Here is a 23,840-nt window from a genome sequence, read left to right on the forward strand (position 1 = left end):
ATTAACCATAACTCCTGCCACTGCTGGTCGACACCCGGTTTCTTCACCACTTCACCTTTGTAAATATTTACGCACTTATTTGACACTGTAAATAAATCTCACTGCTTGCACCGAAGCCATCCGCCTGGGTCTGTTGTTTTTCTCCGCTCGCTCACCTGTGTGTCGAGCGTTCATAACAATATCATACCTAAAGTGGGGAGGCTGTTGAATTTGTGTAAACAATCCTCTTACTTGTCCTCATGGCACAGCTTTCACTCCTTTTACATGTTTTTCACTGAATGGTTGACACATTTGTGCTCTTCCTGACAGTAGAACTATGGAAGCAGACAGATTCAGAAGATGCACAGTGAGCTGCAGGGGGACAGGAGTGCCAACCAACTGTGACACTGACTCCTGTGTAAACAGTATTAGGCAGGTGATCATGTTATGGCTGAAGCATCCTGATAATAAAACTAAGCACTGAACCCTGTGAGGCACAGCAAAATAGAGGACCTAGAGTTACAGACTCAGAATAGATGAACACTGGCCAGAGTTTACAGTACATTTATGAAGGTCACTCAGAAGGATATAGTAATTTAAATTAAACCATAACACCATCTTCCAAGGCCTATTTTTTTGCTCTGTACTGCCATACACACAGGCCTGGCCCATGGTCAATTAAGTACAAACTCACAGAATTACACCTTCTGTTTAATGCAACTACCGAGGATATCACACATGACCAAACATCAGCACTGTTTTGTAAATGGCTTTTTGTTGTTTTAAAGACTGGATTACAGAAAGTATTGTCCCTGGGATGCACTGTAATATGAAAGAGTTGATTTTTTAATGGCCAGCTCATCTGTGTATATTCCATATTGTGCTGATATTTGACACCTTAAAGTCAAGTATTGCAGCCCATCACATCAGCAACCTTTCCATTCAGGATATGCTCAAAGTTAATGCAAAATATAACACACCTCTGAGCTTAACTTGACCACAGGCTGGCTTTCACTGGAACATATCTATAGCTTCCAATATTTGGACAATTTTGCTTCGTTCATCTAACAAACTTTTGAAATTCAAGCATGAGCTCCTGTAGCTGTTTCACAAGCGCTTAGCTGACCACCATCGTCAGGCCGCTCCGACGTACCAGGTTGGGCAATGGGTATGGCTCTCCTCTGCGCACATTCCCTGGAAAGGTACTTGCCCTAAACTGTCTCCCTGGTTTCTGGGGCCCTTTCCGATCCAGGAAGTCATACACCAGATGGCTGTTAAACTCACTCTACCTGAATCTTTACGTATACATCCCATCTTCCATGTCTCACAAATCAAGCCCGTCTTAACCAGTCCCCTCTGTCCACCACCTGCACTGGAGGTGGACGGCGGTCTGGCTTATACGGTCCGTCGGATCCTGGACGTACGCCCTAGGGGCCGGGGTTTCCAGTATCTGGTTGATTGGGAGGGGTATGGTCTGGAGGAACGCTCCTGGATCCCCCGGTTCTTCATCCGCAGCCTGGCCCTCTTCACCGACTTTTACCGGACTCACCCCAACAAGCCAGGGGGGCCGCGGTAGTGCCCTCTTTCCGGTGGGTCCCTGCGCCTCACTGGGCTGCTGCTTGTCTGTCTGGTATCCATCCTTGGAGGGGGGGGGTCCTGTCAGGGTCGCTCTGTTTCACCTGCCCTCTCTCACCTCCACACTCCTGCCAGCTGTCCTGATCATCACCACCTGTTATCCATTCTACCATTAACCACGTGCTATATCTACCCTGCCTTCCTGCCCGCTCATTGCCAGTTTGTTGCATATTCCCACGCCGACGACCAGTGCCGTTCCTCTTTAACATTTGTCATATCTATTCTACCCTAGTTAACCCTCTTTATTCTTCTGAAGCTTTCTTCTTGCCTGGGCCAGCCAACAGCTCCCCCTTCTTGTATTACAACACTGCCTCTTCTTCAACCCCGACCTTCTCTACACTGACCAGCCAGTGAGTGACCCTCCAGCTCCTTCTTCCTATTCTGCTGTGACTATCATTTACCGCTGCCGGAGCTACGTCTCACCCTGCCTTTTTGTCTTCAGGACTGTTATACGTATGATAAGCACATCGTCACGATATTGACTTGTACAGCACCATTAAAATATTGTTTCATTGAATTCAGCCACCTGAGTCTGTATTCTCTCTCACACCACCTTGTGTGGTGTGTGGTCATAACAATGAGCTCCTGTAACTGTTTCACAGTAATATTCTTGAAGAAAGTTCAGAACGCCCCAGAATGGGAGGTTGTCTGGTTTAATCATGGATCTCAGAAAGACAAAAATCTTTACATTTTGCACAAAAAATGAAAATGAAAATCGTGTAAATCATCATCAACCATTACGGAGGGAAAAAAACAGATGAGAGCAAGCTTTCCTTTTCAATGGTGCCTTGACAATACAAATAACACCACCAAAATAATAAAATATATATATATAAATGAATCAAATTAAATCAGTATTAAAAGAAATCCAATATCACAAATCACAAATAAAAAACAATAAAATATAAATGCATGCACACAAAATCAACATAAAATTATATTAAAAACAATATCCAAATCATCTAGTACACACACATTTAAACTATAAATTACTACGTAAAAGCTGGTACACTGATCATTTACAATCCGAAACATGTACAGTAATATATTCAGGCAACTTAGTTAGTAGGCCTTGATACGTAGATAAATAACATACAATGATGCTTTCTTCTCAGTGTCAAAGAAGATCTAATAGCAGATTGAAACAGATGACCCAAAACATACACAAAGTGACATCTTATGATTACTATGCTATGATTGTTCTTCTGTAATATTTCTATTGCTTTCTGATTTTCAGTAATTTTTTAACTGTAATTTTGATTTCTTGTGTCTGCAGAACATAAATAACTGGATTCAACATGGGTGGAAACACTGAGGTCAGAGACATGTTTATGATCCTGGCATTTGGATGTATATTTGCACTCATAGTAAATGCAATTAACATTGGGATGAAATAGATCGCCACCAACGAAAGATGAGCTGTGCAGGTTTTAAAGGCCTTCCCTCTTTCCTTAACTGTGGCTATTTTAGATAATACATAGCCAATATATGAATAGCTTAACAAGATAAATAGCAGTGGAAGCCAAAGAATAAGAAATGGTACCAACATAGCAATGACAGTGCTTGGAGTGTTGTCATTACAAGCCAGTCTATATATCTGGCCATGGTCACAGAAATAGCTGGTAATAACCAAAGACTTGCAATAGGAAAGTCTGGTGAGAAGGCCGACTGCAATGAGTGTAAAAGTAATGACGACAAACCAGAAAAAGGCAATTAAAGAAAACATAAACTTGTGGGTCACCTTCACATGATAGTGCAGTGGGAAGATGATGGCTATCAGTCTGTCATAGGAGAGTGCAACCAGATTAAGAGGTTGCATTGAAAGGCAAGTGAAGCAGAAAAACATGAATGTCAAACAGTTGTTGTAGGAGATGAAGGGATGGTCAAACAAAAAGATGTCAAGAACCTTAGGCACCAAAGCAGAGCTTTCAAACAGGTCTGTAAATGCTAAATTAAAAACTGCAATATATTTTGGAGATCTCAGATTATGATCCAAGTATATTACAGCCATCACAGATGTATTTCCCACCACTGCAACAATATAAACAACAAAGAGAAAGACATAATAATACTTGATATCAGGTATGCCAACAAGTCCACTTATTATGAAATATGCAGGATGCACTAAAGTCATGTTTTTACCAAGAGCTGAGTTGAATAACTCCATTGTAACAGGTTATTTGGCTTTCACTGTCCACAGCACAGTGATTTATAGAGAGCAGTGTCATCTTCTGTGTCAGCAGTGTTGTCTTATGTAGATGGAGGTGAGCTTGTCTCTCGCTCTCTTTCTGATGACAGAGCTCTGTCAAGTTTTATCTTTGCTGAGAGAGGTGGTAACAAAGAGAAAGAGCCCTCCTTAACATTTTTATCAAATAATGTTATTGTGTGACTATTTCCTTATCCTTATCATTATTCTTATTGCAGTGGTGGAGGAAGTAGTCAGATTGTTTACATAAGTAAAAGTAGCAATGCCACAGTGTAAAGTGAAAAAATATTTTGTTACAAGTACATTCAAAATATGCTGGAAGTATCAAAAATACTCATTATGCATAATGGCACATTTCAGAGTAATGTGCAGTATATCATATTAATGGATTATACTGTAACACCGGTTAGTGAAAGGGTGCCCACCCAATGACCCTGTAGACTTGCCTTCACTCCTACACCCATGCCAACTTTCTATTGGTGATGATATAGTCATTGACTCAGTTTGGTTGATAGTGGTGTATTTTTTCATGTTTGACACTGTCAGTGGTTGGACAGTTGAGTGGACACCAGGTCAGTGATGACTGCCATTACCTTCCAGGTGTGCCAGCCACTGCTTAACCTGAGCAAATACAATGCAGATATTGCATGTCAAGCCACATATCTGCTCTTTGCTTGGGCAAAGATGGGATTCGGGGATGGCTTGTTTCAGGGGTAGGTTAGATTTGGAAAATGGTGTTGCTTATTGTGGGGCTCTGAAGATTTATGATGGCATGGCCTGAAACTGTGCTCGCTGTGACATCACACCCAGTCATGAAAGCAGATAAGGATAATCACCTTTATTTGGCCAAGTATGTTACACACACAAGGAATTAGCATCAGGGACAGAACTGAGGCACCAATTCACATGGATGGCTTTAACCACTGGGGGCAACTTGGGGGTTCAGTGTCTTGCCCAAGGACACTTAGGGCATGTAGGCACTGTGATTTGAACCAACCCTCCGGTTGAGAGACAACTACTCTACCCACTGAACCACAGTCGCCCCCGACCACAGCCACACCCAGATACATGATGAATGATACTGCACAACGCTACACTGAGAGTGTAGGGAGCTAAATGAAAATAGGTGTGTTAAAGCTAAGAGAGCTGCCTCCTGCTACTTCTGAAAAATGACTTACTTTATAGGGAATTTAAAAACAATCCTGCCATTCCTGAAACATTCCCTTGCTTGTTGACATGTACTCATTGAGAGCCGCTGTGCCAGAGTCAAATTCCTCATGTGTCCGACACACCTGGCCAATAAAACTGATTCTGAACATTTAGTTGAAGTCTAGTCAGCAACAGCAGGTTCCTCTTCTTATGAAAAAACTTAGAAAAAATCAACTGGACTAGATTTCTAGGATGAAGATGTTTCACCTCTCATCCAAGCCTCTTGCCCAAGGACACCATGAGGCTTAGATGAGAGGTGAAACGTATTCGACCTAGAAATCTTTTTTCAGTTTACTATGACCTGGATGACTGAGAATCTGCACAGACGTGTTCCTCTTCTTCCCATTCACTGTACTGGACTGTCAGTAACTAGAGATGAATCACTTATGCACTGTTCCCTCACTTGTTGTCATAACCAAAAGAACTATATCCTGGTAGAACTTATTTTTGATGTGCAATAGTATTTGAGATTTAGATTTGATTCAACTATATTTTTTTTGAACAAGTAAAAACAAAATGTAGATGGAATCTAACCAGAAGTGCATATAAATAATGTGAATGATAGTGCACTAATAGGGTTGCATAAGTACGCAATAGTGCCAGCAGGGGGAAAAATGATTAATGAATTTAATAATTCTGCTTTTGACATAATAAAAACTGCATGTCCATAAATTCAGAGGGAGCAAACTTTTGCTTTGCTGCTTCATACTTGTGACTTCTTCTGACTGTTTTTTTTCTTGCAGTCCTCATGAGTATGATGTTCAACCTGAACACTAAACCTGAAAACTAGCGCTAACCACTGCACTGCTACATTTTCAATATTACACGAAAAACTCTGAAAGTCAGCTTTTGTTACACTTGTGTTGAAAATTATGTCTCTAGACCTCAGTGGTAAGTATAATTTGCTCTTAATTCAAGAAAAAAAGACACTGTTGACAATATGAGAAGAAAAAAGAAAGACAAAAGACTTATTACCAAGTTCAAGCCAGTGACTCATCATGTTCTGTGATACATTACGCTAATCGCACAGTATTTCCTTGTTAGTTTATTTGACTGTCCATACATTTTTTTCCAGGTTTTTAGTTTCTCTTTACGTTTACTCTTGTTAGCTGTCATCCATGGACAGGTCTCCCTTATAAAAGAGGTTGCTAATACTACCAAAGCATTTTTGATGATTCTTTTAATTGCTGTAAAAACTAAATCATATATGGATCCATTTCTTTACTGACGTTGATACAGCAAGAATTTATGTGTAACATGTAACTTATTAGAAATGTATCACTATGCAATTTCCTAGATTTGAAAACATATGTAAAAGATGGATGTAATGTATTTTCATTCTAGACTAGTGTATGTTATAATTAGTAATATTTTAATATAGTTTTTATATTTAAAGATTTCTTAAACATGTAAACCAGTGGTTGCTGATGGAGTTTTTTTGTTTTTCATCTTATCAGTGTAGATCACAACAGATTAACATAATTTCATTTTACAAGAGTGATCATTACATGATTTCTGAAACAGTAACAAACAGTAAATGACAAAAAACACATAATTACAACTTAAGAGTAAAATTGTAATATTTACTACAAGGAAGTTAAAACTGAAAAGTTGCTAAACACATTTATGATAAATGTAACAGTGGTAAAGAGTTCACCTTCTTGCATAGGGTTATGTTGCTTATTCCACTGGCTTTGCAAAGTTTCCTGATAGAGCACCAAAGTTTCTCTGTCTTTTGATAGTAAATAACAGGATTGAGCAAAGGTGGTATGTTGAGGGTCAGTGTAAAATTTATGATATGAACATTGGGATGGATGTGTGTTGGTGCCCAAAATTGGTAGATAAAATATAACCAGTTTTGGATGGTTTGAGTGGTTTCTCTCTTGATGCAATCCTGCTCAGTGATATGGCAATGCAAATATACAGTATGTTAGAGCTATTAATATAGGAGGAAAACAAATTATTATAATAAAGGCAACATTTGATACTATGTAATTTACAGACTTGTCATTACAGGTTAGATGATATGCTGGTGTAGAAACACAGTAAAAGCTTTGTATCACCACAGATCCACAGAAAGAGAGGCAATCTATTAGTCCAACCATGTACTGTATGCTATTAGACGCAAAAAAATTCCCCATAGAAACAGCAGCACTACAGCAATAAATAATTTAGTCACAATACTATGATACCTTAAAGGGAAGCAAACTGCTATAAATCTGTCATATGCTATAATCACAAGTGTCCATGACTGCACACATCCAAAGAACAAAACAAACATGTAACTTAAACAATCCTCATAGATCTGTTGTCAAACAAAAATGTATCCAAGAGTTTTGGGATGAGAGCAGTGCTCCCACACAAATCTGTCAAAGCCAGGTTGAACACAATCATGTATTTAGGAGTATGAAGAGTCTTGACCAAGTAAATCACTGAGAGGAGGAGGCCAATCCCCAGAACAGTGAGGATATAGACAAAACACAGGAAGACATAGAAATAATTCACATGAGGGATGTTACAAAACCCACTGTTTTATAAGAATTTTGAAGGACGAACAAATGTAGCATTAAATGTGGAAACTTCTCAGTTCATTATCTGTTTCTCTGGATATAAGAAGAGAAAATGATGCAATATATTGTATAATAAAAGGATGACACAGTTGACTGGTGGTGACCGTTGTAAACTCCACTTCAGACAGTATTGAGTGTGCAGTTCCATAAAGTGAGCTGTGTTGTAAGAGACCAGCTCATTATGTTTAATCCTTTTCATTACGAACCAGTAGAAATACAAGAAATGCAGATAACTGTGTCACATGATCATGTCAAAGATAGTGATAATATTCAATCTTTAACTGTCTCATACATTGTCATCGATGTGATGATGCAGTTGACTATTGTTGTCAGCAGGATACTTAATTTGTTAATGAAACAGTGTAGAAAGTGGACAAAATTACAACAAATGATAAATATTATAGTGATTTAACAAATAGTAAACCTATTATATTATAGGGGGCAGCACGGTGGCACAGTGGTTAGCGCCGTTGCCTCACAGTGAGAAGGTTCCGGGTTCGGGCCCCACCTGGGACCTTTCTGTGTGGAGTTTGCATGTTCTCCCCATGCTTGCGTGGGTTCTCTCCGGGTGCTCCGGCTTCCTCCCACTGACCAAAGACATGCAGCTTAGGTTGATTGGTGTCTCTAAATTGCCCATAGGAGTGCGTGCGTGTATGTGTGGTGGTTCGTCTATGTGTTAGCCCTGCGATGGATTGGCGACCTGTCCAGGGTGTACCCCGCCTTCGCCCGATTGCCGGCCGGGATTGGCTCCAGCCCCACCCGTGACCCCGTTCAGGGACTAAGCGGTAGAAAATGAATGAATAAACCTATTATAGACACCTGGTATTAATCTAGGAATCATTCTTTTTGGGAGGATTTTAGCATGCAGAGAGAAAGTATGAAAGTGTCTACTTATCCTTAAGCTTTTCCAGAAATCATTATACATACCAAATAGTTCTTTTTTAACTTATATATATATATAGATTATTGTTTTCTGTCTTCTTGTTTTGTACTTGTTATTTTGTCTTTTACTCGAGTACTCAACACAAATAGACCATCTTCAGTGTATATAGTTGTCCTGCCAGTAGCTTAGCAGCCAGCAGTCCCCTCTACCCCTCGATGTGCAATGAAAAGTACATGTAATACATGCCACGGGACTTTCTCCTACTCACTGCTGAATTATGTAATCCCTGGAACTTGTCAGCAGCACTGTACAGTAGGGCTTTGACTAAAATATGAAGGTATCAACATGCAAAGTTTAACAGAATAAAATGCTGCTGTGCCATTGCAGTAGCTCCTGCAAAAAATGTTCAGTAATGGCAATTAAAGTAATTAGTGAACATATACATTTACTCTTACTTTACTCATATCAGAGCAGTTTTACCCAGACTTTAATATTGCTCTAGCATGGGTTACACCTGGGTTCAGCAAAATCACAGCCCAGCACTGAACTGATTTATAGTTAGAAAAAGCGGTGATAAATGGGATTCACAGTGTGGAAAGGCAAACATTCATGTCAAAATTTACATTTGCATGACACCTTGTAAGTGTGTTTGAACTCCTCCAGTCTGGATGGTACTACAGGACACTGTATGACAAAATAACCAGACACAAGGACCGTTTCTTCCCCTGTACCATTTTACATGATGAACAGTTAATCCATGACTGAATGAGTGGACACAGCAATCAGCACTGATGCAATAAACTGTAAATATAATCACTGTATATATCAGTCTGAAAGCTCTTCTGCCATAATGTACATATATTTATAAATGCTGTCTGTCATTACCTCAATCCTTTTTGATTGCACACATTTCCTACTTGGATCCACACACTGTTGATTTGTAGTTGTATTTCTGTTTTTTAATTTTTCTTGCCATTGATATTTTTTTATTCCTGTTGCCTTGCAGCACATAGAGAGCCTCTGTACCGGAGTCAAAGTGTTCTATGTTCAAACATACTTAGCCATTAAAGACAATTCTGATTCTGATTTATCAAACTAGGCAGCAACTAACATCAACAATACCTTTAAAACTGGTGTATGACTGTGGTAAGACACCTCTCGCATTTTGTTGTATCATGCATTACCAGTAACAGCCACCTGGAATGTTAATTCTGCACTATCAAAATCCAGAAATACATTTACCCTCATTTGTCCCAGGGTAGTTATGAATATAGTTCACACAAATATACATAATATACTACAAAACAAATGTGCTGTCAGCCACGAGATCTGACAAAAACAGAACTGAACATTAAGGCCTGTAATTTGAATTTAGTTTAATGACCCTAGAAAGATATGGAAATGTAGTCAATCCTTATCTTCTGACAAAAACTTTAATTTTTTTTTGTCTTCATGCATTATTTAAAAAACAACTACAATGTGTAATAAACTAGTGTTTTGAATTGTTTAAATGAACATTTGGGTGCTGTTTCAAGTCTGACAACTGTAAATGTATTGGATGCTACTAACCATGTGAGTGAAAGCTGTTTCCTTCTCTGAGCTACATGAATCCTTATAAAACTAGATATAAGGAAAGCTGTTGGTCCAATTTGCTTAGTCTTATTTTTTAAAAGCTCATATATTTTAATGCTCTTCCTCTCACACACATTTTCAATCTTACAAGAGAATCCCAAACTCTTGAAATCAGCTTTTGTTACACTTTTGTTAAAAGGTGATAATGTTTCTACTTTAAATAATTATGGGCCTATTTCCTCTACTGCATAAAATTCTTCCAATACTTCTGAGTAACAAGTTGAAACAGTTTTTGTATAAGGGTATTTTATGTGAGCATCAGTGTGGATTTACAAGCTCCATAGTAATACTACTGCTGCTGCATTCAAAGGTAATAAGTGATATAATTCTGTTGGACTCAACCAGTCCTGCGTGTTCTACTTTATAAGCAGAGCTATGCGGCTTTATTTATTGATTTGTCTGAATTGTTAGATTCTGTGGATCATGCCTGCTACAGCACAGGCTGCTTACCATAAGGTTGCTTGACTAAGCAATACACTGATGTAACTTATTATCCTTCAGGTAGGACTCGGTGTGCAACAGCTAATAGCTGCTTCATGCACTATAACACAATACACTTCAATTAATGATTTATGGTCCCTTTACATTCTGCGCTATCTAATAGTGGATGCAGACAAAGCAAAGCTAATTAATTCAAGGGAAAAAAGCTTCCAACAATGTTGACACTCAATGGAGAAAAAAAATAGCCATTTGTTATAAAGAGTTTATCACAAACTTCAAACTCATCATTGTGCTCTTTATGCAGAGTCACTGGCATATTTTCATTCCTAAAGAAATTCTAGACAACTTTTGTCATATGTTTGCTAAATTATTTGACAAAGTTAATGTACAAATCATGATCTTAGATCACGAGACAGATGCATACACATAGAGACAGAAAAGAAAACATGTTTTTAACTTTAGAAGCTTAGAATAAAAATACCTTGTTTTTAGTTGGTTAAATATATGTTATATGTTGTATTGTCATCTTTGAAAGTAATCCTGCCTTCCTGGCCAAGTCCACCTTGAAAAAGATGTTGCAAACGACAGAGTAGCCACTTTAAAGTAACAACATTCACCCTCATTAAATTAAACATTTAATATATCCATCAATTGCTATATGCGCTACTAAACCCAGATGTGCAGGGGAATGATGAAATAATTTCATCTCAACAGACTGTATTACACTATGCTGTGTAGTAGGCTACAGACATTCAGTCAGTTACATATTATATTCAATAGGCATGGAGGCAGTGTTGTGATTCTTATTATAAAAACTTTCGAGGTAAGTTTCACAGCCTAGTGTTACATGCTTTATTAAATCATAATGAAAAAGTAAATATGAAAATAAAAACATATTCCTAACTAAGCCATTGCACTTTTATAGTCATTTTTAAAGCGAAAACATTGGATCATTATTAAGTACTTGTATTGATACACAGTATGAGTGAGTACTCAAATGTACTCAAAAGTACTTGTATATGGTCTAAAAAAAAAAGTGCTATTGTTGCATCCCTACCTCAGTCTATTAGCTTTGCAAAGTTTCCTGATAGAAGTCAACACCTCTTCTGTCTTTAAGGTGTATATAAATGGATTGAGCAAAGCTGGTATGGTGTGTGTCAAAGCAGAGTTTATGATCCTGGCATTAGGATGGATAGAGGAGATTGTTGCAGTTAAGTTGGTTCCTAAGAATGGTAAGAAGAAAAGAGCGACAATAATCAAGTGAGAAGTACAAGTTTTCAATGGTTTGAGTCGTTCCTCTCTTGATGCAATCCTGCTCAGTGCTATGGCAATGCAAACATATGTCAGTGATATCAATATAAGAGGAATACAAACCATTATACCTACAACAAAATATCCCATTATGTAATTTAAGGATGTGTCATTACAAGCCAAACTAAATGTTGGTCCGTGATCACAGAAAAAGCTTTGTATCTCCAAAGAACCACAGAAATAGAGACGATCTATTAAGCCAACCATGCATGCTATTACACTTAATACAAAAACCCACACAAACAGCAGCACTGCAGTAATAGCTGGTTTGTTCACAATACTATGATACCTTAAAGGGAAGCAAATTGCTATAAATCTATCATATGCCATAATCACAAGTGTCCATGACTGCACACATCCAAAGAACAAAACAAAGAACATGTAACTCAAACAAGTCTCATAGACGATATATCTCCTGTCAAACAAAAATATGTCCAAGACCTTTGGGATGAGAGCAGTGCTCCCACACAAATCTGTCAAAGCCAGGTTGAACACAATCATGTATTTAGGAGTATGAAGAGTCTTGTCCAGGTAAATCACTAAGAGGAGGAGGCCATTCCCAAGAACAGTCATGATATAGACAAAACACAGAAACACATAAAAATACTGAGCATGAGGGACTTCGGAAAACCCACTGAGATAGAATTTCACAGAGTGAACAAATGTGGCATTGAATGTGGTAGCAGCTTTCTGTTCTGCGTTCATTATTTCTTTCACTAGGTGTCAAAAAAACAACAATATTTAATGAAGGATTGCACAGCTGACTGATGGGAACTATTGTAACTAAACTCACCTCAGACGACATCTAGTTCACAGTTCCCTAACGTGAGCTGTGCTGTGAGAGAAGTGTTATTTATACTTCTCTGTCGTTGTGAGACAGTGGAAGTGCAGGTGGCTGTCGCATGATCCTAAAATAGACACAGTTCAATGTGTAACTGTTTCATTCTTTATGCCATCTATCTGCTGATGTAATAAACTCAATCAGCTATTTTCACCAGGGTAGTTAAGTTTTAGTTAACGGCACAGTGTAGAAGCAGTACCAAGATGAGAACCAGTGCCAGGTATAAAGTATATTTAGTGACTGTAAAAAAAGATGAAATGACTACACCCTAAAAGTTACAGTTTTACCATTGTTATGTTGCAGTGTAGGCTCTTTATAAATGAACTTTTTTTTAGAGATTTACAACCTTTTAAAATGTAGACCTATTAATTCACAATATTTTCAAAAGTAGCCTGGAGCCACAGTGGAAACAATGCTCCCCACTGATACAAATTAGATAATTTTACACCAGCAGTGCTGCTGGGTACCAGCCTTGTCAGGGCAAATGCTCACTGACTGAAAGCAGTGTAAGAAAAAAAAAAATTATGATATAGAAAATAGCTGAATATGTAGCCACCAAAATTAGTGTGGGGGGGGGGGGGGGGGTTACAAAAAAAATGCAAGAGAAAATGTGTACTTCTCTTTAAAGCTACAATATGTAACATTTGAAAAACAAGCTAGCGTTAGCATGAGAGTAAAATTGATTGCGTCTGCCCTGCCCAGCCCTTCCTATCCCTGCTCTGGTCTGCTCCATCAAGCCAGTCACACTGAGCCACAGTTCCAAGATAAAATCACCAAGGACAACATTCAGCTGGTGGGCATTAAAATAATGTAACTCGCCAAGCTGACTGCCCTGCTTCATGTCTACTGTAAAATCATTAAAAAAAAAAAAAAATCTGCAAAGCCGGTAAAAAAACTCCTCTCTACATCAGTCTATTAGCTTTGCAAAGTCTCCTGATAGAAGTCAACACCTCTTCTGTCTTTAAGGTGTATATAAATGGATTGAGCAAAGCTGGTATGGTGTGTGTCAAAGCAGAGTTTATGATCCTGGCATTAGGATGGATAGAGGAGATTGTTGCAGTTAGGTTGGTTCCTAAGACTGGCAAGAAGAAAATAGCCACAAGAAACAAGTGAGTAGTACAAGTTTTCAATGGTTTGAGTCGTTCCTGTCCTGATGCAATCCTGCTCAGTGCTATGGCAATGCAAATATATGTCAATGATATCAATACAAGAGGAATACAGACAACTATAGCTACCACAAAAAGTCCCATTATGTAATTTAAGGACGTGTCATTACAGGCCAAACGAAATGTTGGTCCATGATCACAGAAAAAACTTTGTATCTCCAAAGAACCACAGAAATAGAGACGATCTATTAAGCCAACCATGCATGCTATTACACTTAATACAAAAACCCACACAAACAGCAGCACTGCAGTAATAGCTGGTTTGTTCACAATACTATGATACCTTAAAGGGAAGCAAATTGCTATAAATCTATCATATGCCATAATCACAAGTGTCCATGACTGCACACATCCAAAGAACAAAACAAAGAACATGTAACTCAAACAAGTCTCATAGACGATATATCTCCTGTCAAACAAAAATATGTCCAAGGCCTTTGGGATGAGAGCAGTGCTCCCACACAAATCTGTCAAAGCCAGGTTGAACACAGTCATGTATTTAGGAGTATGAAGAGTCTTGTCCAGGTAAATCACTGAGAGGAGGAGGCCATTCCCAAGAACAGTCATGATATAGACAAAACACAGGAAGACATAGAAATATTTAACATGAGGGATGTCAGTAAACCCACTGAGATAGAATTTTACAGGGCGAACAAATGTGGCATTGAATGTGGTAGCAGCTTTCTGTTCTGCGTTCATTATTTCTTCCACTAGGTGTCAAAAGAACAAGCAATATTTAATGAAGGATTGCACAGCTAACTGATGGGAACTATTGTAACTAAACTCACCTCAGACGACATCTAGTTCACAGTTCCCTAAAGTGAGCTGTGCTGTGAGAGAAGTGTTATTTATATTTCTCTGTCGTTGTGAGACAGGGGAAGTGCAAGTGGCTGTCACATGATCCTAAAATAGACACAGTTCAATGTGTAACTGTTTCATTCTTTATGCCATCTATCTGCTGATGTAATAAACTCAATCAGCTATTTTCACCAGGGTAGTTAAGTTTTAGTTAACGGCACAGTGTAGAAGCAGTACCAAGATGAGAACCAGTGCCAGGTATAAAGTATATTTAGTGACTGTAAAAAAAGATGAAATGACTACACCCTAAAATTTACAGCTTTACCAATGTTATGTTGCAGTGTAGGCTATCTAAATTTTCTTACTTTCTTTTCTTCCTTCTCTTCAAAACTCTTTTCTTGCCATTCCTGTTATAGCAACAGCAATTGTATTTTTATAGCACTTTTTTTTAAAACAAATGTTGCTTAACAAAATGCAAAACTAAAATCATATAACATAGCACAATGAGATGTTAAAACACACAACAAACAAGCGCTGCAATTTAGCATGATAATACCTACCAAAAACTATAGAAATCACCTCTGAGAAAAATGTATTTGATTTGCACTTTAGGTGTTTATTTTGGCTCATGTCCCATCCACTAACATAGAGGGGGCGGGATATATGATCTATACTGCAACTAGCCACCAGGGAGCAATTGATTCACATTGGCTTCACTTCTAGGAGCCACCATGGCATCTATATTTATATACAGTCAGTGGTGTGTATACATATGCAGACAACAGAATTACCAGTTTGAAAGGCTTACAACCACAATGTAAATGATCACTTGATCAATCATGTCTTGTCAGTGTCATGGCTGGGTATAAAAAGAGCATCCCAGAGAAGCTGAGTCTTTCAGACGTAAGGATGCTGCCTTTCACACAGTGAAAGCAAATACATAGCTCAACAATTTAAAGAATAATGTTTCTCAATGAAAACTGCAAATTTAGAGCTTTTGAAAGATTCAGAGAATTTGAAGAAATCTCTGTAAACAAGGGTCAAGGCTGAAAACTAGTATTGAATGGTGGTGATCTTGGGGACCTCAGGTGACACTGCATTAAAAACTGACTTGATTCTGTAGTGAAAATCATTGCATGGGCTTAGCAACACCTCTGAAAACCACCATCAGTGAGCACGGTTCTTTGCTACATCCACAAAACATATAAGAACAAGATCCAGTGGCATTTCCACCTTCTCTTGGCAGAAGCTCATTTAAGATGCATTGAGGCAGATTAAACGGCCATTCAGATGTCTTTTTCAGAGAACATTGAGGCAGATTAAAAAACTACAGTGGTCTGTAGTGTGAAAATCTGAAAATCTTTTTCATATAGAAGCTGCACTCTGCAGGTTAAAGAGTTCAAAAGCCAGCACAGAGTGGTGGCATGGAGATGCATTAGTGCACACTACTGTACATGAGTAGCACATCTCTGAAGGCAGCATTCATGCTGATTGATATATACAGGTTTTGGAGCAAATAAACACGGCCATTCAGATGTCTTTTTCAGAGAAGGCCTTGCTTATTTCAGCAAGACAATGCCGAACCACATTCTGCACATATTTCAACAGCAAGGCTCTGTAGTTAAAGAGTATGGGGGCCCAGTTCATTCAAAACAAATAAGAAATTTTATTTTAATTTATTTTATATGAATGTATAAAGTATCTGACAGACCATCTTAATGACTGGATTCATGTAATCTATTTAGCACAAGTCTACAGGGCAAAGGTGGGTGGTACAAACTAAAAAGTATATCACAATAATTAATTACAAATAGTGCCATTCAACAAAGTGTTTTAAGCCACAAGTCACCTCAGGATTCAGTCTGTGCAAACAAATAGTCACCCAGAGAGTTTAGCCTGATCATCTCTAAGTAGGCAAAAAAAATTAGAATATGACTTTTCTATTCACAAGTCCACCCTTGTCAACAGTTTTTGGGATCATGTCTTTGGCTGAACAAAATGTCTCCAGCGCAGTTCATTGCAGCATTGACCTCTTTTGGAAAACCACTGGCAAATGTGCAGCAAATACCCTTCTGCACCAAAGGAGTTCTCTTACTTGTTGTCGGTATAACATCTGGCGTGTTCTCCTTGTGCAACATGTGGCTTTTTTTTTTTTTTTGTATTCTGGTTGGTGCACATTGAGAGCTGTTGTTCCAGAGTCAAATTCCTCGTGTGTCCAATGCACCTGGCCAATAAAGAGTCTGATTCTGATTTTTGTTTGAGGTGGTGGCACAAATTTGATGTGATGCCATCCTTTTTAGTATGGGTTAATAAATCACTGTGGAAAATAATGTGAAAGAAGTCACTCTTGCTGATGAAAGTAGAGGATTATCATACAGTAGATATATAATGGATAGCAGCAGCTAGTGAATACATATAAATATATATATATTACTGTCTGGGTTTAAATTTGCCATTCTCAAACAAATGGAAAGTATGTTAAATTAAATCACTATAGTCTATTGTAGTTAATAAAATGGTTTTGATTTCACTAAATCTTCTAAAATAACTTCTTATTACTGGAATTTTTGTACATTAGTGTTATGTTAATGATTAAATAGGTCTAATGTTTGTACAGTTTGTTTTACTGTAATGCAAATGATGCCAAACACAGAAGGTCCAAAACATCAACAAAGACATTATTTCTACATTCTTACTGCAATTATGGAATGCTTTCTGATTTTAAACAACTTTTTTTTACAGATTCTTTGGTTTCTTTTGTCTGCAGAACATAAATGATCGGGTTCAGTGACGGGGGAAGCACAGAATGCAAAGACAGATTTATGATCATGGCATTTGGATGTAGAACTCCTGCAGAAGTAACAGCTATTATTATTGGAAAGAAAAAGATTGTCACTAATGAAAGATGAGCTGTGCAGGTTTTAAAAGCCTTCACTCTCTCATGAACTGTGGCCACTTTAGTCAAAGCATAGCTGATATATACGTAAGTAAACATGATGAATATCAGCCGAAGCCCTAGATAAAAAACTGTTAACAAAACACTATTGGGTTTGCTTTAGTCAAAGCAAACCCAATATATAAGTAAGTAAAAAGTATGAATACCATTGGAAGGCCAAGAATAAGAACTGTTAACAAAACACTAGGAATGGAGCTGGGTGTTATATCATCACAAGCCAGTCTGTATATCTGACCATAGTCACAGAAATAACTGTCAATAACCACAGACCTACAAAAGGAAAGTCTTGTGAGAAGGCCAGCTCCAGTCAGTATGGTAGTAATGGCAAGGAGCCAGAAAGAGGCGATTAAAGTAAACATGAACCTGTGGGTCACCTTCACATGATAGTGCAGTGGGAAGATGATGGCTATCATTCTGTCATAGGCAAGTGCAACCAGGTTAAGAGCCTGCATTGAAATGCAGGCGGAACAGAAAAACATGAATGTCAAGCAGTCATTGTAGGAGATGTAGGGATGGTCAAACAGGAAAATGTCAAGAACCTTTGGCAACAAAGCAGAGCTACCAACCAGGTCTGTAAATGCTAGGTTAAAAACTGCAATATATTTTGGAGTTCTCAGTGTATGATCCAAGCATATTATTAACATCACAACTGTGTTTCCCATCACTGAAACTATAAACAGTAAAAAGAGAAAGACATAATAATACTTGACATTTGGGATGCCAGAAAAACCACTTATTATAAAATATGCAGGACAAACAAAGCTGTTGTTCTTGTCAAGATCTGAGTTGACAAAGTTCACTGTAAAACTTGTCTGACTTCTTGTTTGTCGGCCTCTTGCTTGTTTTCCTGCTGCTTGTTCTGCTTACTGATGTGTTCTCTGTCAGCAGCACAGTCATAAATGTAGACAGATGTCCTCTTTGCTGTGTCTGTATCCTGTTGTCTTTGTGACTATAAAGCTGTGGAAAGCTTTAACTGGTCTGACAGGAGTGGCTAAAAAGAGGAGCAGCTTTCATCTGAGTTCATGACTAATAGGGTCAATGTCTGATCCCCTGTGGCTCTTCGATGTATGCCACTCAGCATCAAACACTTTTTCAGTACAGTAATCTCAATGGTACTCATTTGCAGTACCTAACATGTTCTCAGATACGCATATCAAATGGGAGAGTATGCGTTATCTACAGTATGTATCAGAGATTTGTATAGTTTTAAATTTACACAATGTATTTTCATAACTGAAAAACACATTGTCTCCAGATCTAACGTTAATCAAACTGTGTTCATGTGCTGAACAACATCACCAGTGTTATAAGTTAATTGTTCACAATTGTTAAACATCTACAAGCTTGAAGTTCATCTTACAAACATTAACTGCTATGCAATTCGCAAGAACATTCTTTAGATGCTGCTATATAAAATGTTAACGTTGCTGAAATTATGTTTTCATCTTATTTTCTGCATGAACTCAGTGATTACGCTGATCAATAGAAGTGAGGATACCCAGATAATCTATAATGTATTAAATGTGAAAACAATGTGAAAGATTACTCTTAGTTATGAGAACAGAGGATAATCACAGATACTCTACACATTAGATACTGTAGTTAAGAACTAGCTTTTGAGTACAGTTGAGGAATTAGCAACTAAAGGGAAATGTATTGCCCTCAGGACCTAGTGAATAGTGAAGCTACACTTGCCAAGTGACCACTAACATGTTACAAAATGAATCACATAATCACCTTTATTTGGCCAAGTATGTTACACACACAAGGAATTTGTTTTCGGTACAGAACCGAGGTAGCCATCTGCAGCGCCAAGTCACACCGATGGCTCTAACCACTGGGGCAACTTGGGGGTTCAGTGTCTTGCCCAAGGACATGTTGATTGCAGGCACCAAGAATCAAACCTAGGAGATGACTGCTCTACCCACTGAATCACAGTCAGATCACAATGTTTTGCTGCAACTGCTGAATTTCTAAATAAGTATATGTTTCAAAAGTTTGCCACATCAACTTTAAGATGGTTGTTGTGTTTAAATAAACAGTCCAGTCCTCCTGCTGTCATTACAATTTTAAAAGCATTGTTTTCTATAAATTTAACTGAAGACAACACAGCACATAAATATTGACAATTCATTTAGCTGTACTTTTAATTGTTGCAAAAACAAATAAGCTTGAGCTGAATGAAAAATGGTTAAAGAATATAAAACATTTCCCGTTATAAGTACCTTCAAAAAGTGTATCAAAGCATGCTGTAATTACACTGCAGTAAGGAGTAAAGAGACGTAAGATCACATTTGGCCTAAGGTTTTTTTTAAAAAAGCCACTTTGAATAAACAGGTCAAAACATTTTAGCTATTTGACTATGTTAATCTCACAAAATCTCAGAAAATAAAAATTCTGATCCAGAGTGGATGGAGAGGTTTGATGCATTGTTGAGTCTAAAGAATGCAGTACAAATTCACAGAGCAGAGGTGCAAAAAAAAGAACAGGACGCCTCTCTTTGTTTCCACTTTATAATGTGACATATTCATGGCCATAAATGCAGATTGTAACAGTTTGCTTAGTTTAAGTTATACAATAAATGCAAAATAATTTTCTAGATGAAAAAGTGCCAAATACACTCATTTGTGTGAAATGTCACCAAACACAATGACCAACTATATATACGTTTTTGTTATGTTAAGATTAATATAGATCAGAAAGTTATTTTACTATAATGCAAATGATGCCAAATACAAGAATCTTAAACATATCAAAAAATATTCACATTATTCTTACACATGTACTGCAATTTTTGACTGCCGTCTGATTTTAAACAACTTTTTTACAGATTCTTTGATTTCTTGTGTCTGCAGAACATAAATGATTGGGTTCAGTGTGGGAGGAAACACAGAGGTCAGAGACAGATTTATGATCCTGGCATTTGGATTTAAATTTCCCATTGAATTACTTGCAATTATTACTGGAAGGAAAAAGACTGCCACTAATGAAAGATGAGCAGTGCAGGTTTTAAAAGCCTTCACTCTCTCATGAACTGTGGCCACTTTAGTTAAAGCATAGCCGATATATAAGTAAGTAAACACAATAAAAACCAGTGGAAGCCAAAGATTAAGAACTGTTGACAGAATGCTAACGATGATACTACGTGTTTTGTCATCACAAGCCAGACGATATATCTGACCATAGTCACAGAAATAACTGTTAATAACCACAGAATTACAGTAGGAATGTCTTGTGAGAAGGCCGACTGCAATAACTGCAAAAGTAATAGCATAGAGCCAGAAAGAGGCGATCAAAGAAAACATGAACCTGTGGGTCACCTTCACATGATAATGCAGTGGGAAGATGATGGCTATCAGTCTGTCATAAGAGAGTGCAACCAGGTTAAATGACTGCATCACAATGCAGGTATAGTAGAAAAAGAGAAGTGTGAAGCAGTCATTGTAGGAGATGTAGGGATGGTCAAACAGGAAAATGTCAAGAACCTTTGGCAACAAAGCAGTACCTTCAAACAGGTCCACAAATGCTAGATTAAAAACTGCAATATATTTTGGAGTTCTCAGAGTATGGTCAACACATATTATTACCATCACAACTGTGTTTCCCAGCACTGAAACAATATAAAGTAAAAAAAGAAAGACATAATAATACTTGATATCTGGAAATCCAGAAAACGCACTTATTATAAAATATGCAGGACGAACAAAGGTGATGTTTGTCCCAAAAGCTGAGTTGAAAAAATTCATTGTAAAACCTTTCCTGTCCACAGCACGGTGATAAATGTAGACAGGCGCCCTCTTTATTGTGTCTGTATCCTTTTCTCTTTGTGAAGCTCTGTGAAGTTTTAACTACTCTGACTGGAGTGGCTAATAAGAGGATCGGTCCTCCTCTCAGTTCATAACAAATGGGATCATTACCTGATCCCCTGTAGATATTCTGTGTCTGCTGTCTGCTACCTTTTCCAACCTCAGTGGCACTCATTCAACCTACTTATGAAATTCTCAGATACATGTATCAACTAGAAACCTATGCAGTATCCACAATATAAGTATAGCACAAGTTGTTTTAATTTTATGGCATTGGGTTAAATGCTCAAAGCAAGAGCTTAATTCCTGTACTACATACATACGTGTTAATTATGGGGTACCTAAAATTTATAACACAGTAATGAAGGAGAAACTAATTAAGAGCCCTGAAATAAAGTGATACCAGTTTTGATTTATGAGTTATCTGACCTGTTCCCTAAAACACTGAGTATGCATTGGGCAGTCTTCATTCTGACTGTAAAATAAAGTGCTCCAAAACTTTAGATGACTGGTCATCCACCTTTCTCAACTGTAACCATGCTCAATACTATCCAATGCCGTTTTTTTAATGTTTTGATATGCCTCATTGACGTGGTCACCATCGCTGACCCAGCCGTCTCACACAGCTATGACTAGACCCAACTAATCGATAATTGAATTAGTTGCTGAGTAATGTTATCAGTTTTATTGATTAGTTGCTGCAGCCCAAGTTCAAACTGTCACACATCAGTACAGGGGAAAATGCACAGCATTTCAGCTGTGATTTCATCAATGTAGTGCTGCAGTTTTATGTTTATATCCTTTTAAATTTTCTCAAACAATGAGTGTCAGTGGTTTATTAGCAATAGGTGTGCCAAGGGTAGTTGTGATCAAATATGTCCTCAGATTGTACGATTTTCAGAGGTAAATCTGAGGACAACTCTGACTTCAGGTTATTACTTGACATACTGTAGCTGACTGACTGACTGAGTGCAACCAGATTAAGAGCCTGCACTGAAAGGCAGGTATAACAAAAAACATGAATGCAGCATTAAACATGAGTATATGTTGAAGTGCTCTATATAAAATTCACAGTTTGCGGTGGATTTAGGAGAGTAAGTATTCAAAGCAGATTTTAGTGAAAACACAAATTTTGTTGGGAAACAATCATGGTGAGAGATGGTTACAATTTTAGTGACATTGCATTTCACAAGTAAAGACCTCTTCAGAGACACTGGATCTAATTGTCTTCCGAGTAACTGTACTCCAAAATGAGGGTGGTGAACAGTTGATAAAATCAACTTTTGTACCAGTTTGTGATTATGGTGACTTTATTTACATGTACAGTATTTGCCAAATGTCTACACTATATTGCCTACACTTATCTTCACACGTAAATTAATGTTGTGTTTAAATTCCACTGTCAAATATTTGTTCTTGTGAAGTTGTTTTCTCTTAGCCATGGAAAAAAATGAAATGACTCACACTGGACTACCCTGTATATATAAAGGGTGAATGAATGATCATTCAATAATTTTATCTCAAAACAAAAAGTTTAAAGATTCATATGAAGCTTATTATCATGTGTTTCTTTGGACATACCATTCTCACACAAACAGGAACCACAATATTACTGTGGAGTACAGTAGTTACTGTTGTATTGTGCTTTCATTAAAATGGTTTGGACTAAAACAACTTTTATTTTATTACTAGACAGAAATGCAATTTATATAAATTTGTATGTTGCTAGGGTTGAACTGCCCCTGGTAGGCTAGTGGTTAAGGTGCAACACTCTCGCCTCTGCGGCCAGGGTTCAAGTCAGGGTTGTGTCAGGAAGGGCATCCAGCGTAAAACACATGCCAGACGTCAACATGCGAGTCGTCACTGTGACGATTGGCTGTGACAAACCCTAAACGGGAAAAGCTGAAAGTGTCTTTACTTTACTTTTATGTTGCTAGGGTTGAAATAAACCTAATATTTGTAATGGTCATTTTCCTGTAATGCAAATTATACCAAATACAAAAGGCCCAAAACATTAATAAACACTTGAATTACCATTACATTTTTATTGCAATTTTGGACTGTACTCTTATTAGAAACAACTTTTTTACAGATTCTTTGATTTCTTGTGTTTGCAGAACATAAATGACTGGGTTCATTGTGGAAGGGAAGACAGAGGTCAGACACAAACAAATAATCCTGGCATTTGGATGCAAGTTTCCCAGTGACGCAAAGGCTATTATTACTGGGAAGAAATAAATGGCCACTAATAGCAGGTGAGCAGTGCAGGTTTTAAAAGCCTTCACTCTCTCATGAACTGTGGCCACTTTAGTCAGAGCATAGCTGATATGTACGTAAGTAAACAAAATGAAAACCAGTGGAAGCCAAACAATAAGAAACGGTAGCAAAAAACTAAGGACCAAGTCAG

The 23,840-nt window shown here is 37.7% G+C and overlaps 4 protein-coding genes and 2 pseudogenes across 4 annotated transcripts; all 6 read right to left on the minus strand.

Moving 5' to 3' along the window:
• Positions 1-2,830: 2,830 nt before the first annotated feature.
• Positions 2,831-3,781, minus strand: LOC109953416 (olfactory receptor 1500-like). The gene has a single exon (XM_020588896.1). It carries the CDS (start codon positions 3,779-3,781, stop codon positions 2,831-2,833), a length of 951 nt encoding a protein of 316 aa, XP_020444552.1.
• Positions 3,782-4,362: 581 nt separating this feature from the next.
• Positions 4,363-7,798, minus strand: LOC109953411 (olfactory receptor 8-like; annotated as a pseudogene).
• Positions 7,799-11,608: 3,810 nt separating this feature from the next.
• On the minus strand, positions 11,609-12,571 carry LOC109953412 (olfactory receptor 1M1-like). Its single transcript, XM_020588893.1, has one exon. The coding sequence runs from the start codon at positions 12,569-12,571 to the stop codon at positions 11,609-11,611; it is 963 nt and encodes a 320-aa protein (XP_020444549.1).
• Positions 12,572-13,609: 1,038 nt separating this feature from the next.
• Positions 13,610-14,572, minus strand: LOC109953413 (olfactory receptor 1M1-like). Its single transcript, XM_020588894.1, has one exon. The coding sequence runs from the start codon at positions 14,570-14,572 to the stop codon at positions 13,610-13,612; it is 963 nt and encodes a 320-aa protein (XP_020444550.1).
• Positions 14,573-17,355: 2,783 nt separating this feature from the next.
• On the minus strand, positions 17,356-18,763 carry LOC109953414 (olfactory receptor 1500-like; annotated as a pseudogene).
• A 1,638-nt stretch (positions 18,764-20,401) lies between these two features.
• Positions 20,402-21,373, minus strand: LOC109953415 (olfactory receptor 146-like). Its single transcript, XM_020588895.1, has one exon. The coding sequence runs from the start codon at positions 21,371-21,373 to the stop codon at positions 20,402-20,404; it is 972 nt and encodes a 323-aa protein (XP_020444551.1).
• Positions 21,374-23,840: the final 2,467 nt, after the last annotated feature.

The sequence above is a fragment of the Monopterus albus genome, unplaced genomic scaffold, assembly GCF_001952655.1.
Source record: "Monopterus albus unplaced genomic scaffold, M_albus_1.0 scaffold659.1, whole genome shotgun sequence".
NCBI classification, from domain to species: Eukaryota; Metazoa; Chordata; class Actinopteri; order Synbranchiformes; family Synbranchidae; genus Monopterus; species Monopterus albus.

What these genes read in the sequence shown, in the direction of transcription:
- LOC109953416 (XM_020588896.1), bottom strand. Translation starts at nt 3,781, where the DNA reads ATGGAGTTATTCAACTCAGCTCTTGGTAAAAACATGACTTTAGTGCAT.
- LOC109953412 (XM_020588893.1), bottom strand. Translation starts at nt 12,571, where the DNA reads ATGAACGCAGAACAGAAAGCTGCTACCACATTCAATGCCACATTTGTT.
- LOC109953413 (XM_020588894.1), bottom strand. Translation starts at nt 14,572, where the DNA reads ATGAACGCAGAACAGAAAGCTGCTACCACATTCAATGCCACATTTGTT.
- LOC109953415 (XM_020588895.1), bottom strand. Translation starts at nt 21,373, where the DNA reads ATGAATTTTTTCAACTCAGCTTTTGGGACAAACATCACCTTTGTTCGT.